Source organism: Vanessa tameamea, chromosome 25 (assembly GCF_037043105.1).
Source record: "Vanessa tameamea isolate UH-Manoa-2023 chromosome 25, ilVanTame1 primary haplotype, whole genome shotgun sequence".
Taxonomy (NCBI): Eukaryota; Metazoa; Arthropoda; class Insecta; order Lepidoptera; family Nymphalidae; genus Vanessa; species Vanessa tameamea.
The window spans coordinates 4,059,783-4,074,100 of record NC_087333.1 but is presented as its reverse complement, the minus strand read 5'-3'; the positions used below and the strand labels follow the sequence as shown (position 1 = coordinate 4,074,100).

The window sequence follows — 14,318 nt, the reverse complement described above, 5'->3', positions numbered from 1 at the left end:
CAGTTGCATCATTTTATTTTGCTTTTTTTATTAAAGCAGACGTGTCAATGATGACTTGTGGCTAATATTACTTTGGTACTGTGAATATATATACAATACATCTTACGCCGCCAATGCGACCAAATTTAAGAGATTAGAGTATGCCTGTAATTCCACTGGTTCATCATTCCCTCACCATTCAAACCGGAACGCAATCCCATAGCATATTCATCTTTGCGCGGTAGTTTCAGTGATATTCAACTAGGTAGGGCCCAGATGGACAAAACTCTACTCTAAAATAGGAACACACTTTCCATACTAAGGGGAATTAAAACTCCGGCCACACATAAAGTGCCTCAGATTTCAAAAAAATAAAAATGTTGAACTATCTCAAGTGTCATCTCCATCTATATACTCGTATATTATTATCTGTGCCATCGGAACTCAATAGATATGAACTATTCAACTAATGTCAGACATTTCGTAGTCGTCTTACACAACCGTCGTTCGCACGCTGCTCGCCGCTCGCAGTATATTTTTGTAATATACCCACTTTTGTCTGTTGCAATCAATGAAATCCATAGCTAGATATTGTTGCTAAACTAATTTATTCGAAAATTTGTCCAAATACGGTTTCGATGTTTTTAAATAAATGCTATAGTATATCTATAGATTTTTTTATGAACTTGTAAGATAATGGAGTGATGAGTGAAGGTATCTATGTGTATAAAATGTATCTCTCACAAACAGAATCAGTAACAGAACACAGAACACTTGCAAATTATTCTATTAATCTTTATAAATCCCAATGAATACACCGATGATCTATTCTCTCAAAAAGGCGCGCCCCTCCGTGCTAAATTATCGTCGTACATTATGAGCAACACTCGTATTTATAAGATGTCTTAGAGTGCGTGAGATGACAAATGTAAGAATACGCATTGAGTGAACAGATCTATACCATTAGCGCCATTCTGCAAGCAAGCCCAAGGAGCGTCGTGGTCGTCAATTTTCTTCATCGTGCTCGTCTGCACACCTATGCCATTTTTTTGGGTGAAGACTTGATGTGATATGAGATCTCATTACCTCTTCAACCCTAAATGTAAATGGTTGCACTAATACGAAAGGTCTATTCGTTAGCGCGTAAATGTGACAATGTCTGAGGTACTAGCTCGAGCTGACTATGTGTTCAGTGCAAAAGAAAGTTGTGAATGAGAGGGAACGGTAGACAGGTCAGCTTCCGTTCGGATATTGAATTAACTTCCATAATTTAACTATATCGTAACTAGTCAGACTTGCGCAGTACCGTTTGAATTTATTATTAATAAGGAAGAAACAATTTTGTATAATTTTAGATTAATAAAAAAATAACAATCTTTTGATTTTTTTTTTTGTTTATTTAGAGCTTCATCTTCCATTTTTATACTAATATAATGATATAACTCTAAAAATGTTTTTACTGGTAGAAAGTCACGTTGTTTCTGAGTGCTATAGCGGGGCTTAAATTATATTAATATCATATATTTTTCTTTATTAATAAATTTCATCTGCGCCAAGCAGGGACTTATAAAATAAATTTTATTTAAAGAAATGTGATATATCTATACCTAGTTTTTATATGTGAATTTAAATTCCTAGACAAAAGAATAAAATTTAAATATATCGACGAAGTGTCACGGACACAAGGGTACAGAGAGCGCCAGCGGAAAAAGTTATGTCGGTATAAGAGAACTCCGTACCGTTTGGCGTCATGACATGCGAGTCAGTCTTACGCCCAAGGCGTGTCAATAAATAAATCACATTAAAAAAAAAATAAACATATTTCATGAGTCACTACAGGCTATACATTGAGTTGACCATCCTAAGGCTGTATATAAAGAATATGAAAAAAAAAACCTAATTTGTAAACAGCGTTATAACATTGCAATTTAAAATCCAAAAATTAAACAAACATAATCACAGATAAGATTGATGTGTACAAATATAAGAACACGCATACACGTAACAATTTAAAACAATTCCACGTATAGTAAATGACGGCTATAAATCAGTGGAACATCTTAATTCCCAAGTCAAGGTGAATCGGTTAATTATTGTATGAAGACTATTATTTATGTTGACGCTTCCTCTCGACTCGACCCTTTCTGGACGCGTCAGCCAGTAGTTTTGTATCCGTGTGATATGTCAGCGTACTTATATATTGTATTTCTCAAGGTGTATTTAATAATTGGGGAGATTTTACCATTTTTAATTTGTCGGTGATTTTTTAAACGTAAATTAATGAAGCGGTATTTTGTTTAAACATTATGTGCTTTTTATTAAAGTTTTTTTTTTTTTTATGTATTTGAATACATAGTAGAAAAAATCTTATTACTCTCCTCGTATCGTAGGAGTTTCTTGGATGATTTGAATTTTATTTTTAATTGGTTTATAACCATATATTTTCTTATATATTTCATATCGTATAAATTTTCGGTAAGATAATGAAATATTCAATTCAACGGAATTTTTGAAATGACTTTTTTTCCTTTATCAGTTAATATTTGAAAGTAATCAATTATCCATTTCCTTATATCCAATTCTGATTTAATTAAATTTCACCCCATTAATAAAATCCATTCTGTTAGCTTACAGATCGTATTATTAAAGACATAATTATATACCTGATACGCTTATAAAACAACAATATATTTGCCATTTGCTGACTTAAAATCAAGTTAGTCCGTTGCTACGCGAAAGAAAATTAACAAAAATGTAATATATTTTAAGTAAAAATTGTAGGTTTAAAAATGTCTAAGAAATGTCAAACAATAATACTTTGAACCGTTTTGACATTTGTAATTCTTCAAGGATGTATTCATATCACAATTTATGTTTTTTAGTTTTATAATATAGAATCACATTCATTCTAGATTTAAATCAGATATTTATTTCAATGAATATATCTTAAATTTATAGATTGTTCTTAACATTTTGTTAAAAACTTTTTTTTAAATATTGAACAAAAAGATCAAGGAATCATTTTGTAGTCTTAGACGAGTATTTATTATAAATAGAATATGAACAAATGGTGACTATAAAAAACGTGTATAATTTTTATTTTATTTTTTATTTTGAAGCTAATTTGAATCTGCAACGGAAAATTCCATTTGTTTATTCAAATTACTGCTGAACTGATGGTAAATTATCCACTGACCAATGAATAAGGAAATAACTTGGATACCGCAGACGAAATTCAGAGAGAGGACGGGTCATAAATTAAATAAGGCTTTCTACACAGTTTGATTTACGCAGATTCGAAATGTATTCAATTCGCCACGTACGAATTATTTAAAACTATTAAATCATTTTAATTTTTAATAACGGCAATAGAATTGACTGAATTGAATGATGTATAAAGTTTATATTAGATTATTTTTATTAGATTTCAAAATATTATACAAAAATCCAAATATATTTTATTGGAGTAGGCTCAAAAACTTTTAAAACGTCTGTTTACAACGCTAATTTTAATGTAAAGCAACGACTGGTCCAGAATCTAGATTCAATTGAGACGAACCGGCAAGAAACTCAGTTGTTACTCTTTTTTATTTATAGTAGATTTGACAATTAACTTTTTTTGTGATAGTATTATTTTATAGGATATGACATTTGAAGGCAACGATCCTATACGTAAAGTTTGTAACGCAAAAAGGTTAAATATCATTTTTACTCAGTGTATGAACGGCCTAAAGTAATGCGCAATTTATCTTCTTAAATCGTATATAAAGTATGTCCAACTACCAGGATAAGGACCCGGTTATGTAAGTTTTAATTTACACAATACATTACATTTAGTGTTATTTATTGATTACGCATAACGTGAAGCATCGCGGATGTGTTCACTGTAATTATTCTAATAATGGCTGTACAAAGTTATGTCATAGCATTTAATTTAAAATATAAATTATTAATTTTAATCCTGTATATATAAAGAATAGTTAGACATTTTTAAATGACTGCCTCGTGGTTTAGTGGCTAGTTTGTAAAGTCGCAGATGTCAAGGTCCTAGGTTCAAACTCAAGGTCGGGTTAAAAAAGGGGGTTTGGTTTTTCCGTCTGGAAATTCACAGTAATTTCCTAACGCCAGGAACGCTGGTAATGTTTACAGTTCCGTGCATCAGAAAGCCGTTGATCCTACACTTTAAATCTTTTCTGTTGTATTGGATTCGCCGGCCCATCGGATTGAAAGTGTGACAAAGTACAGAGAATTATTATGACTGTGTTTGCGTACACATTCGTGTACTACAATGTGTCCTGTACTGGCCAGTCTCGCTAAAGAATGGTCCGAAAACTATCTGGTGGATATCTTTAGATAGATAGTTTTCGGAGCATTCTTTAGCGAGACAATAAAGAAATATGTAATAGACGCTTTAACTTATGAGCTCTAAATATGAGTTATCTGAATGAGAAAGCAAAAATATTGATTATAGACATTTTTTTTCCAATACTATAAATCGTACATTACATTAACATACATTAACAGCATGTAAATTTCCCATTGCTGGGCTAAGGCTTCCTTTCCCTTTGAGGAGAAGGTTTGGAGCATATTCCACAACGCTGCTCTAATGCGTGTTGGTGGATACACATGTGGCAGAATTTCGTTGAAATTAGACACGTGCAGGTTTCCTCACGATGTTTTCCTTCACCGCCGAGCACGAGATGAATTATAAACACAAATAAAGCACATGGAAATTCAGTGGTGCTTGCCTGAGTTTGAACCCGCAATCATCGGTTAAGATGCACTCGTTCTAACCACTGGGCTATCTCAGCTCATACATCGTACATAGGACGCAAATTACCTCAAATTTGATCAACCTACCGAAAGCTTAAGAAACGCGTATTATTTTGTGGACATATCAATAATTAGTGTAAATCCAGTGCCTATAAATCTTTCAAGGTGTCAAAATTGTGATTCATGGTTACCAGGACAACGAGTTCAATGAACCAATAATTGATTAATAACTTATTATAAAATCAGAAAGAATTTATTTTTCCCAAATTAATATTCTTAAATTTCGCGCCAGGAAAACTTTGTCACACAAATACTTTCGTGTTAATAAATAATTTGTACGAATTCGTCTTTAAAGCGTAACGAATGTGTTGTGCATGTAAATTAATTTAAGTGACACAAAACGACGTGGTTACGGTAAAAAGTGATGAATGTCGGTCATTCAGTGGAATATCCCGTGTTAAATGTACGTTAGTTTGTCATTACAGTTGGTGATATATATTTTTGTTATTATGAATATATATTTTTATAAAAGTCATGTAGACTGGTAAAGGGGCCTTATGGTAAGTGGAACTACCAGCGATAGATATAGGCACTGTAAGAAATTACATTATATTAGTTAATACGTCAATACCTAATCTTAACCTTTAAAATAAATCTTGATACCAATCTTGGGAATTAAGACTTTATCAAACCAGAACGCAACGATAGTAAGTATTGCTATTTGACAGTATATATGATACTTAACCATGGATATTGATATTACCTACCGGGGTGGGGGTGAAACAGGAACAACAGTGCTATTTGTCTTGATATTATAGAACTCACTTTGTATCTCACTCGTGAGATTTTTGATGCGTGCATCTTAAATGTTATAATAAACCATAATATTTCACGATCGTGTGCTGCAGTGAGTTTTGAATATGTTTCAAAATTAAGAATGTATTTAATGTATAGAATAGAAAAAAAAGATTCACATATATTTCGAACACTTTCAATTGAAAAAAAAATATGGTCTCTGGGCAGCAGGTTTGATGACCGAATGCAAAATGACCTTTGTAACCTGACTTCCGAACCTTGAAGGGTTCATTAGCTGTCGGTTCCACTTATCGTTGCAAATATATGATGATAATAATTTATATTTAAACATTCGTTCTTTGTTTTCAGTCTTCCGCGTTCGCTGAAGAGTGAATATAATTATAAAAAAATTACTTATTCTTAGAAATACTTATTTATGTAGTTACATTTATATTATAATTATATATTTAATAAACACATATTTTGTTATTGTTTCCGATTTCATAAAACTGTAATCGATTTCAGAAAGTCATTCGTATGGCTTTAAAAAATAATACAAGATGGTTTCCCGCGCAAAATGATTATTAAAAAATAAAAAGAGAGTCACGCATGGAATGAGAATAGGAGATTTTTGTGAATTGGATATTTATCTTCAGGACTATAATATTTATAAAATAAAACAAATAATAAATATGTAAATATTCTGTGTACTGGTGTATTTATTATTATATTGTATGTATATTGTTCGTCGTTTTGAATCATGGCGTCATTTACATGGGTCGCTAGATTTCTATGAAATAACATGTCATTGTTTCGAATAAGGACTCGGGATCGATATACATAAAAATATTCGATGCAAATTGTATATGTATTATATTATTCAGACGTCGAGGTCAATGACTTATTGTGATAAATATGTTTCATGATAAAAATCAACAGACGTCCAATGTCCAGTTTCCTGTATATGCTTTTGAGACTATGATTGCAACTTTAACCAAGGGTTTTGGTTTTTGTAGTAAACCTTCTTCAGATCTAATACAAGTACATTCAAGTATTTGTGCTTTAACACCATTTAACATTAGTCTTTGAGGTGATTTTAATTAGTTATTATGCATGGCTTACATAACATATTCTGTAACCATATATGTGTGAGAAAAAAATAACAAAGTTATTATTATGATCATTTATTTCAATAGAAATCTACAGATGTCATTATTGTAAATATATTAAGCAATCCACAGATAAATAAACGTCAGGATGACGTTTGTAAATAAATACTATTTACACAGATAACACTAATACTCTTGTGTTTAAATAAGATATCCAATTAGAGGAGTTGTCATTATTGTTCGGCCAGTATTTCAGTCATTGTGACAAAAAAATATAAATTGAAATGTAAAAATCTAACAATATTGTTTAGATTTTGATCGACTGTAAAAAATGTCAATTTAACTGACAATAGATACCAATTATAGCTTGCACATTTTAAATGTTTAAATGTTTACAGACTTATAAAAATAAATATTAAATATACTTGCTTAACTTTGGTGTGTATTCAATACGTTGTATTACCTATATAATTTAGCTAACATAGCATATACACAGCTCATGGAAGAGAGTACCCTTTTTCTTTCCTATATATAGTTTTATAATTACAAAAAAAAAACTACCCAGTTCTTCTCAAGTCAGGGTATTTTCTTATCCGAATCGGTTATATATTAATATATTTTATGACATAGAAAGGTGGATAAGCGAATGGCCTTTAATTTGACCATAGTTAAATATTGAATACAGGATTTCGATTTTATCACAATATTAACTAACAACTAACATAATTATTATATTTAAAACCACGTTTAAGTATGATATTAACGAATTCTATGCAATACATCAATAATTATAAAAAGTATAGGTATTTATTTTTGAGTTATATTTATTTTGTACATATTTTTTATCGCCAACTGTACGTAAACAAGTATTAACTAAAACTTTTATTAATATTTGAGCCCGACTTCTGAGAAAAGACAGTGTCCTTTTGTGTGGAACGTTCATCGACCTCTCGATATTTTGTTTGTTTATGATCGTATCGGGCGTTATTAATCTATGCTTTAGTTTTTTTGCAACTTTTGTTTCAGAGTTGCCATGACTAATTAGATAAATTGACATTTAATGTAATGTGTTTTAGTATGGTGTATAATTAAATTCTTTTGCTGATTTTACTTCATGTATGCTGTTTTATGATAGATTTATGTGATTTATCACATAGAAATATTTCACTTCGTAATATTTATTAACATATTTTTACCCATTAAGTACATTAAGTCCAAATCGTTACATTGTAATCACACTAATTTTTTTACACTTACATTTATAAATTGTAAATAACCTAATATGCCTGTTCAGTAGTTCGGATTAGTGGCTAAATTATCATATTAATTGAAAGAAAATTTAACTACTGCAATTATTTGAATCCAAAAGATTATGAATTTAAATAATTTATTGCGATTTGTGATTGTAATAAATAAAATGCACTGGCAACCCTATACTAATTCGTATTAACAAATGGGTTCAGTTAACGAATATTAAATTAATATTTCAACTTAACCAGTCGCTCCGATCGCCGTTGGCGAGGATCGCGTGCTTGATTCCATCTTTACGTTTTGTTAATGCTTAATCCAAAGCGTTCAATACATCTTAACCAATATACTTTGATTATGGATATGGTGACCATAACTTTATTGATTCTAAATGGGACATGACCTGTTCATTATAAAAACCTAATATTTTATGTTTTATGATTTATAATATTAGTGCCCATTTTTAAAAAAATAAGTAATGAATTTATCGAAAATTAAACAATTTGCCAGACTTTTCTCGAAGACAAAGGGACATATTGCAGAAAATCGGGACGGTTCTACTTATGTCGGGATGTATGGTCACCTTAAATTATGGTTTATTTAAAGTAATAAAACAAAATTTGTTTGCAAAGACGGAGTACATTTAAGTATATAATTGAGTGAACGCGTATTAAAATTATAAAACCAATTATTTACTGCCGAGAACATAAATACGAAATTTTGCAAAATGGTTGTGTAAAAATTACAGAATCCGTTATCTGATGACAGAAACTGACTTAACTTTGTGTTGGGAATTTTGCATTTGATCGCAGATATTCTACTGTCAAATAGTATTACATGTATTGGTCTTACACCGCCAATGCACCAACCTTGGTGACTAAGATGTTATGGTCCTTATGCCAATGATTAAACTGACTAACTCATCTCTCAAATCGGAACACAACAATACATTATGATATATAATAATTTATTTAATGTTTGTTGTTATTAAACGTGTATTTTGCCTTCATTATTATTTTATTAATGTTTATGACGGAGTGGCATGTCACAGCTTGTTTTTAAAGACATGACGTCAGCATTGCTGATGTCACGAATGTCAGGATTTGGATTTCTATCGATCATCGAAGGTATGAAATTAAAAGCCGGAAATATTCTTCTTTGATTTATTCCAAGCTTAGGAGGTCCGATCGCTTCGACGGCTCGAACAAACCTTCCTATACCGTTTTTTTTTTTTTTGTATCTGGATTGAGTAGTGCTGTTGGCCCTACTGGCCTTTACAGCGTCACCGAACGTTGGGGCGAGTGCTAAGACTCTGCCTTAAGGTGAACCCTTTTGGGCTCGAAAGTGACGTTCGTCCTGAGGGTGTCTCCTATGAGATCGCACCTCGGCTCAGAACGTAGTCGGTGGGGATGCTATGCCGGCGGGTGTTCGGCCTTTTATACCAAAAATGAGGGCACTATTCACTCAATATAACACCTATTTATGGACGGTAAAATATTTCAAACTAATTTAACATATCAAAATTCACTAAATATTATTAATTTAATAATCAAACAGTTTTCAATTATTAAAAATAATTAAAACAATAATTTCAGGGCACGTGTTTTTCTTAAATACGCGATTTTCCGCCGACATATACGTCGTTCATCTGTTGCGAATTTTTAATTTACTACTTTTTTAATGACACATCTTGTGTTTCTATGAATTATTTTCTTGTGAAAATTTTATAGGTCTGTGTTAAGAACACAGACCTTTATGTTCCCATTCAACTTGTTTGTTATATTGTTTGTACAACGTTGTTTTATCTTGTATTGTTTGTTTCTCTACTAAATGTAAAATAAAATTAAAGGGCTTGAACAAAGTCCTACTATCAAGTTTTTTTTTAATATTTTATATATAACTATTTGTGCCCCGCGACTTCGGTCTCGTTTTAGGGTTCGGTCGTCAGGTTCAAGCTTCCTTCATACCAAATTTCATCAAATTCAGTTCAGTTGTGTCAGAGCAACAGACAGACAGAGTTAATTTCGCATTTATAATATTAATATAGTTTTTTTTTAAAGAAGAGTTGCAATGCCCCTAATTATTTAAGGACTTAATATTCCTATTTACCCCTCTCTTTTAAGTTTATCACTTGTGTTAGGAGTGGGGACGATAATAGCCCAAGGGGTCAAGATAGATTCTGCGACTTTTTAAATCGCTATGCACGTAAAACATTGACGCTTTAAATTATAATTATTTTTCATGTTATGTGTATATAACAGAGAACAGACAAACAAACAGTCAAGATTAAAATTTTCGCTCGAGTCACATTGATAATCTCAAATAGTAACCGCTTAAAATTGTCGTTATTTTAAATGAAATCAGGCCATTACTAAATTTAGACATTGTTTAAAGATAAGAAATTATTCGTTTTCTTTCGTATGATTTGTTTGGAGTCAGCGCGTTAATTTTTCTGGTTGATTACACCTTAGTTACTCTCACAGCACATAGCAGTTGGGATGGGCTGAATCTGTTATATTATGTCAGAACTACAACATTACAAATATCGCCGTAGGACCGTACTCATAACTTTTTTTTTCTTTCAGTTTCACTATGGAGGCGACACGCCAAGTGTCGGCCCACTGGCTGTCCGCAATAGTTCTTATATGTTCATTCTTCTCAACTCATTCGCTCAATACTAAGGTAAGTTAAATAATATTTAATTTATATTATTGAACTATTTTAATCTTACAACGATACTTAAAGGACTAAAAATTTAATTATTCTTTTAAATATTATTTTTAGTTTTTTTTTTTTATTATCAGATTAGTTAAAATATATATCGCAATCCATAGAGATTATTTTTTTCTACTTAATTGGAGAATAGAAAGTGTTACATGACAATTGCATTCTTGTCGACATTAAACAGTGTTCAATACAATCACCATTATTGAGATGATTTGTTTGTTTTTAAGCGCGAACATTTTGACACCTGTCAAAATCTAATATTTAAAAACACGTCGTCTTGTTATATATGATAAGATATATTATATATGATAAGAAACGCTTGGTCGCGTGCATCAATAAAATTTTGCATTTTTTGATAGTCAAATTTGTATGTAGTTATATTAATTGATAAACATATATTAACGTTAATATTTATAAAAAACTATTTCTTACATTTTTTAAAGTATATATATTATATACTATATAACTATGCCGCAATAATAAAAAAAAAAACTAAAAACTCCTTTCGGTCAATCAATCTAAAAATTCAGCAATCCTTTCTACTTTAGTTCAAATAAAATAAAAAATATATACGAAAAATTAAACTTTAATAAATACTTTTATTAAATATGTTTAAATAAAAATTATAACTGATGCGGTATCAATAATTAAATTCGGAGCAAGTAAAGACCACCTGGTATCCACCACGCCCAATTTCATAATGAACCGGTTGAGTCCAACGGTTTGGGAGTAATTTTGTAACATATTATGACGTCATAACCTGTCTTCGTTCGATCGGCAGGTCACAAAACAAAACTACCGAAATTTATGTAAAAGAGGACCGAAGAAATTAATACAACCTTTAAATTTTATATTTTTTTTGTGTAGCAATTATACGTTCTATTTGAATTTCGATATAATCTGTTATGAAATACAGATAATAAATAATTGGTCACAGTGTGTAACTTATCTAATGACAGATAATGTTAGAAAAGTATGGGTTCATTAACATCAAAAATCAAGGTCTATTATTTATTAAAATATTGAGTTTATTATGTCATATTTTTTACAAAACTTTTGTAAGATATTTTGGACATATCCTCGAACTTTCTATCTAGACCTAATGCTACTGATATGCTAGTAGGTAGGGTAGTTCTGAATGAAGTAATTTTGTATCTGTACAAGAAATACAGACTAAATACTAGTACAAGAATGTTGTGTGAATGATAAATATAAATGTACTTGAAAATATATGTAACATATATGTAACAATATATAATGGGTATTATAAAATAAGTAGGAATCTGCTGTTGGGCAGGCAGAAACCCCTTTCGAGTCGAAAGTTTTGGGTATTATTCCACCATGCTGTTCCGTTTCCGTATAATTGGATACAAATGTGGGAGTTTTGTGATGATGTTTTATTCCGTCTAATACGAGAGGAGATATAAATTAAGGACAGAAAAATGTAGTTATTGCCAACCTGCAATATCCGGCTTAGTTTCGTGTGGTTTTACCACAGAGCCATCTCGGCTATGATATGGGTATAACCCATACTAATATGCTAAAATAAGATTTAATAATTATTTCAAACACATATAATTAGAGTTATAAATCAAAATGTTTTGCGTGCATTTAGGACGATTTTCTTGCATAGACAAATGCTATTTTCTTCCAAAAAATGCGGACTTAATTCGTTTATTATAAGTATATATTAGTGTGTTACTTCGAATTTCATCACATATATTTGGTTTAGATTATGTGTAAAGTGTTTCTCATTATGGAAATCACACGAAATTGTCTAGTGGAAATTAGTTACGTGAGCTCATAGCCTATGGCGGTGATTTGTACGGCCTGCACATATTACTAGCGGGAAAGACGTTAAGTATTGATTAAATTTGGATAGTGGCGTCATAATTCTAAATATAAAATATAATACATGTAGTATTTACCCCTTGATCGTCGTAAAAGCCAGTAAAAAGGGATTTATGAAAAGTAGTAGTAGATGTTCTAGGAATAATATGCTGAACTGAAATGTGAAAGCTTTATGTGTGTGTGTCAGTCAAAACGTAACGTGTCAACGTATGTATTTGTAGCAGCGTTGCAGAACTATCGATAGTTGACCTCGAAAACTATTCAGGATATCGATAGTACTGTCGATAGTATCGATAGTTTTAGACTATCGATAGCCAGCGATTTTTTTATAGTATTAGTTTTTTAATGTGAGTTATGTATTCGTAATGTATTCTAATCGCTACACTCAAGATTACTACAAAAAAGTTTCATTGTAATGCCACCGTCCTCCTAAAAGTTTAATGTTATGAGTATTTATAATGTTTATTCATAAATCAAACACAAAAAATATTGACAACATTTTTCACATTTATATATTTCATTATTCCTTATTCCGCACAAAATGTCTTAATTCTAAAAACAAATATTGTGGTAAATTTGAATTTTATTTATTTAAATATACACTATAGTTGGCTTACTAAATTACTTATCTTGAAAAAGTAATACTATCGGAAATTACTGGCTATCGATAGTTTAGGTTAAAAGTAATGGTTTTTGCAAAACTATCGATAGTACCAATAGTATTGCTCATGGGAAGCTATCGATAGTATCGATACTATCGATAGTATATTAACTATCGATAGTCTATCGATAGTCTATCGATAGTGGACTATCGATATGCAACACTAATTTGTAATGTTTTGTCTTATAGAAATAAAATTGTTTTATAAATAAGAGTTAAACATAGTTAAAAATAGTTACTGTACAATGGTGGCAAGAATTTTGTTAGCATTTCGCCGTTGAACAGTAATTCCGTTCCTCTGTGCAAAGGATGAATCAGCCCTCCAGTCAGCAATGGAGGCAATAAGGCTAGGTGTTATACTTTTAGTGAAGGTTTTAGGAGTACAACTCCAAGGTCCACGTGTTTGAACTGTAAATAATAATAAAGTTAGAATAATTCCAAGTTACAAAACTTTAATTAATAAATAAATCAAAATATACTTTATTCAAGTAGGCTTTTACAAGCACTTTTGAATCGTCATTTAACAAACTATATTAAGTAAAGTTACCACCGGTTCGGAATGTACATTCTACAGAGAAGAACCGACAAGAAACTCAGTAGCTACTCTTTTTCAACATCTAAAAATACAGTCATGTTAGTTAAATACAATATATATGTATGTTATATATCCTGCCTGGAAGTCAACAAGCATTAACTCTACGCTTTTTTATCGTCTGTATAATCTTGTATCGAATAATATGCCTTCTTTACTAATGTATTTTTTACAAATGATTTGAATTTATGAAACGGCAAAGTTAAAAATATCTACTACTAAACATATCACAGAAAATAAGGGTGGTGTCGCTCAAAACGAGACGCATATACGTAAAGAAGGATATTAGAGTAATATTATCCTGGTGTTTCTTAGATAGATTTCTGTCTTCCTGTAAAAAAATTTATTTCAAAACGACTGGAAGTAGGTTAGATGAAAGTTAGAGGGGAGTAACACTGCATAACATCTATGATAATAAGTTTTAGTATAACAACTAAATATAATTTTAGAGTTATCAGAACAAACAAATTTATAACTATATTTGCTTCAAGACGTAATTAAATCGTTTGAATTGTTAAATAAGCAATTTGATTACATAATCTTTTGTATCGAGGTCGGCTAGGATTCACTAGATTTTATGTCA

General features: G+C 30.8%; 2 protein-coding genes across 8 annotated transcripts in view; both read left to right on the top strand.

The window, feature by feature from the left end:
- LOC113403147 (uncharacterized) overlaps positions 1 to 14,318 on the top strand; it is a 361,159-nt gene that overhangs the window by 75,650 nt on the left and 271,191 nt on the right. The window lies entirely within an intron of this gene.
- Positions 1 to 14,318, top strand: part of LOC113403114 (A disintegrin and metalloproteinase with thrombospondin motifs like) — a 133,613-nt gene that overhangs the window by 48,183 nt on the left and 71,112 nt on the right. For all 6 annotated transcript variants that reach the window (XM_026643556.2, XM_026643555.2, XM_026643558.2 and 3 more), the window contains one exon: positions 10,490 to 10,586. In XM_026643556.2, coding sequence (XP_026499341.2) covers positions 10,497 to 10,586 — 90 coding nt within the window. In that variant the 5' untranslated portion in view covers positions 10,490 to 10,496. The remainder of the gene's footprint in view (positions 1 to 10,489; positions 10,587 to 14,318) is intronic.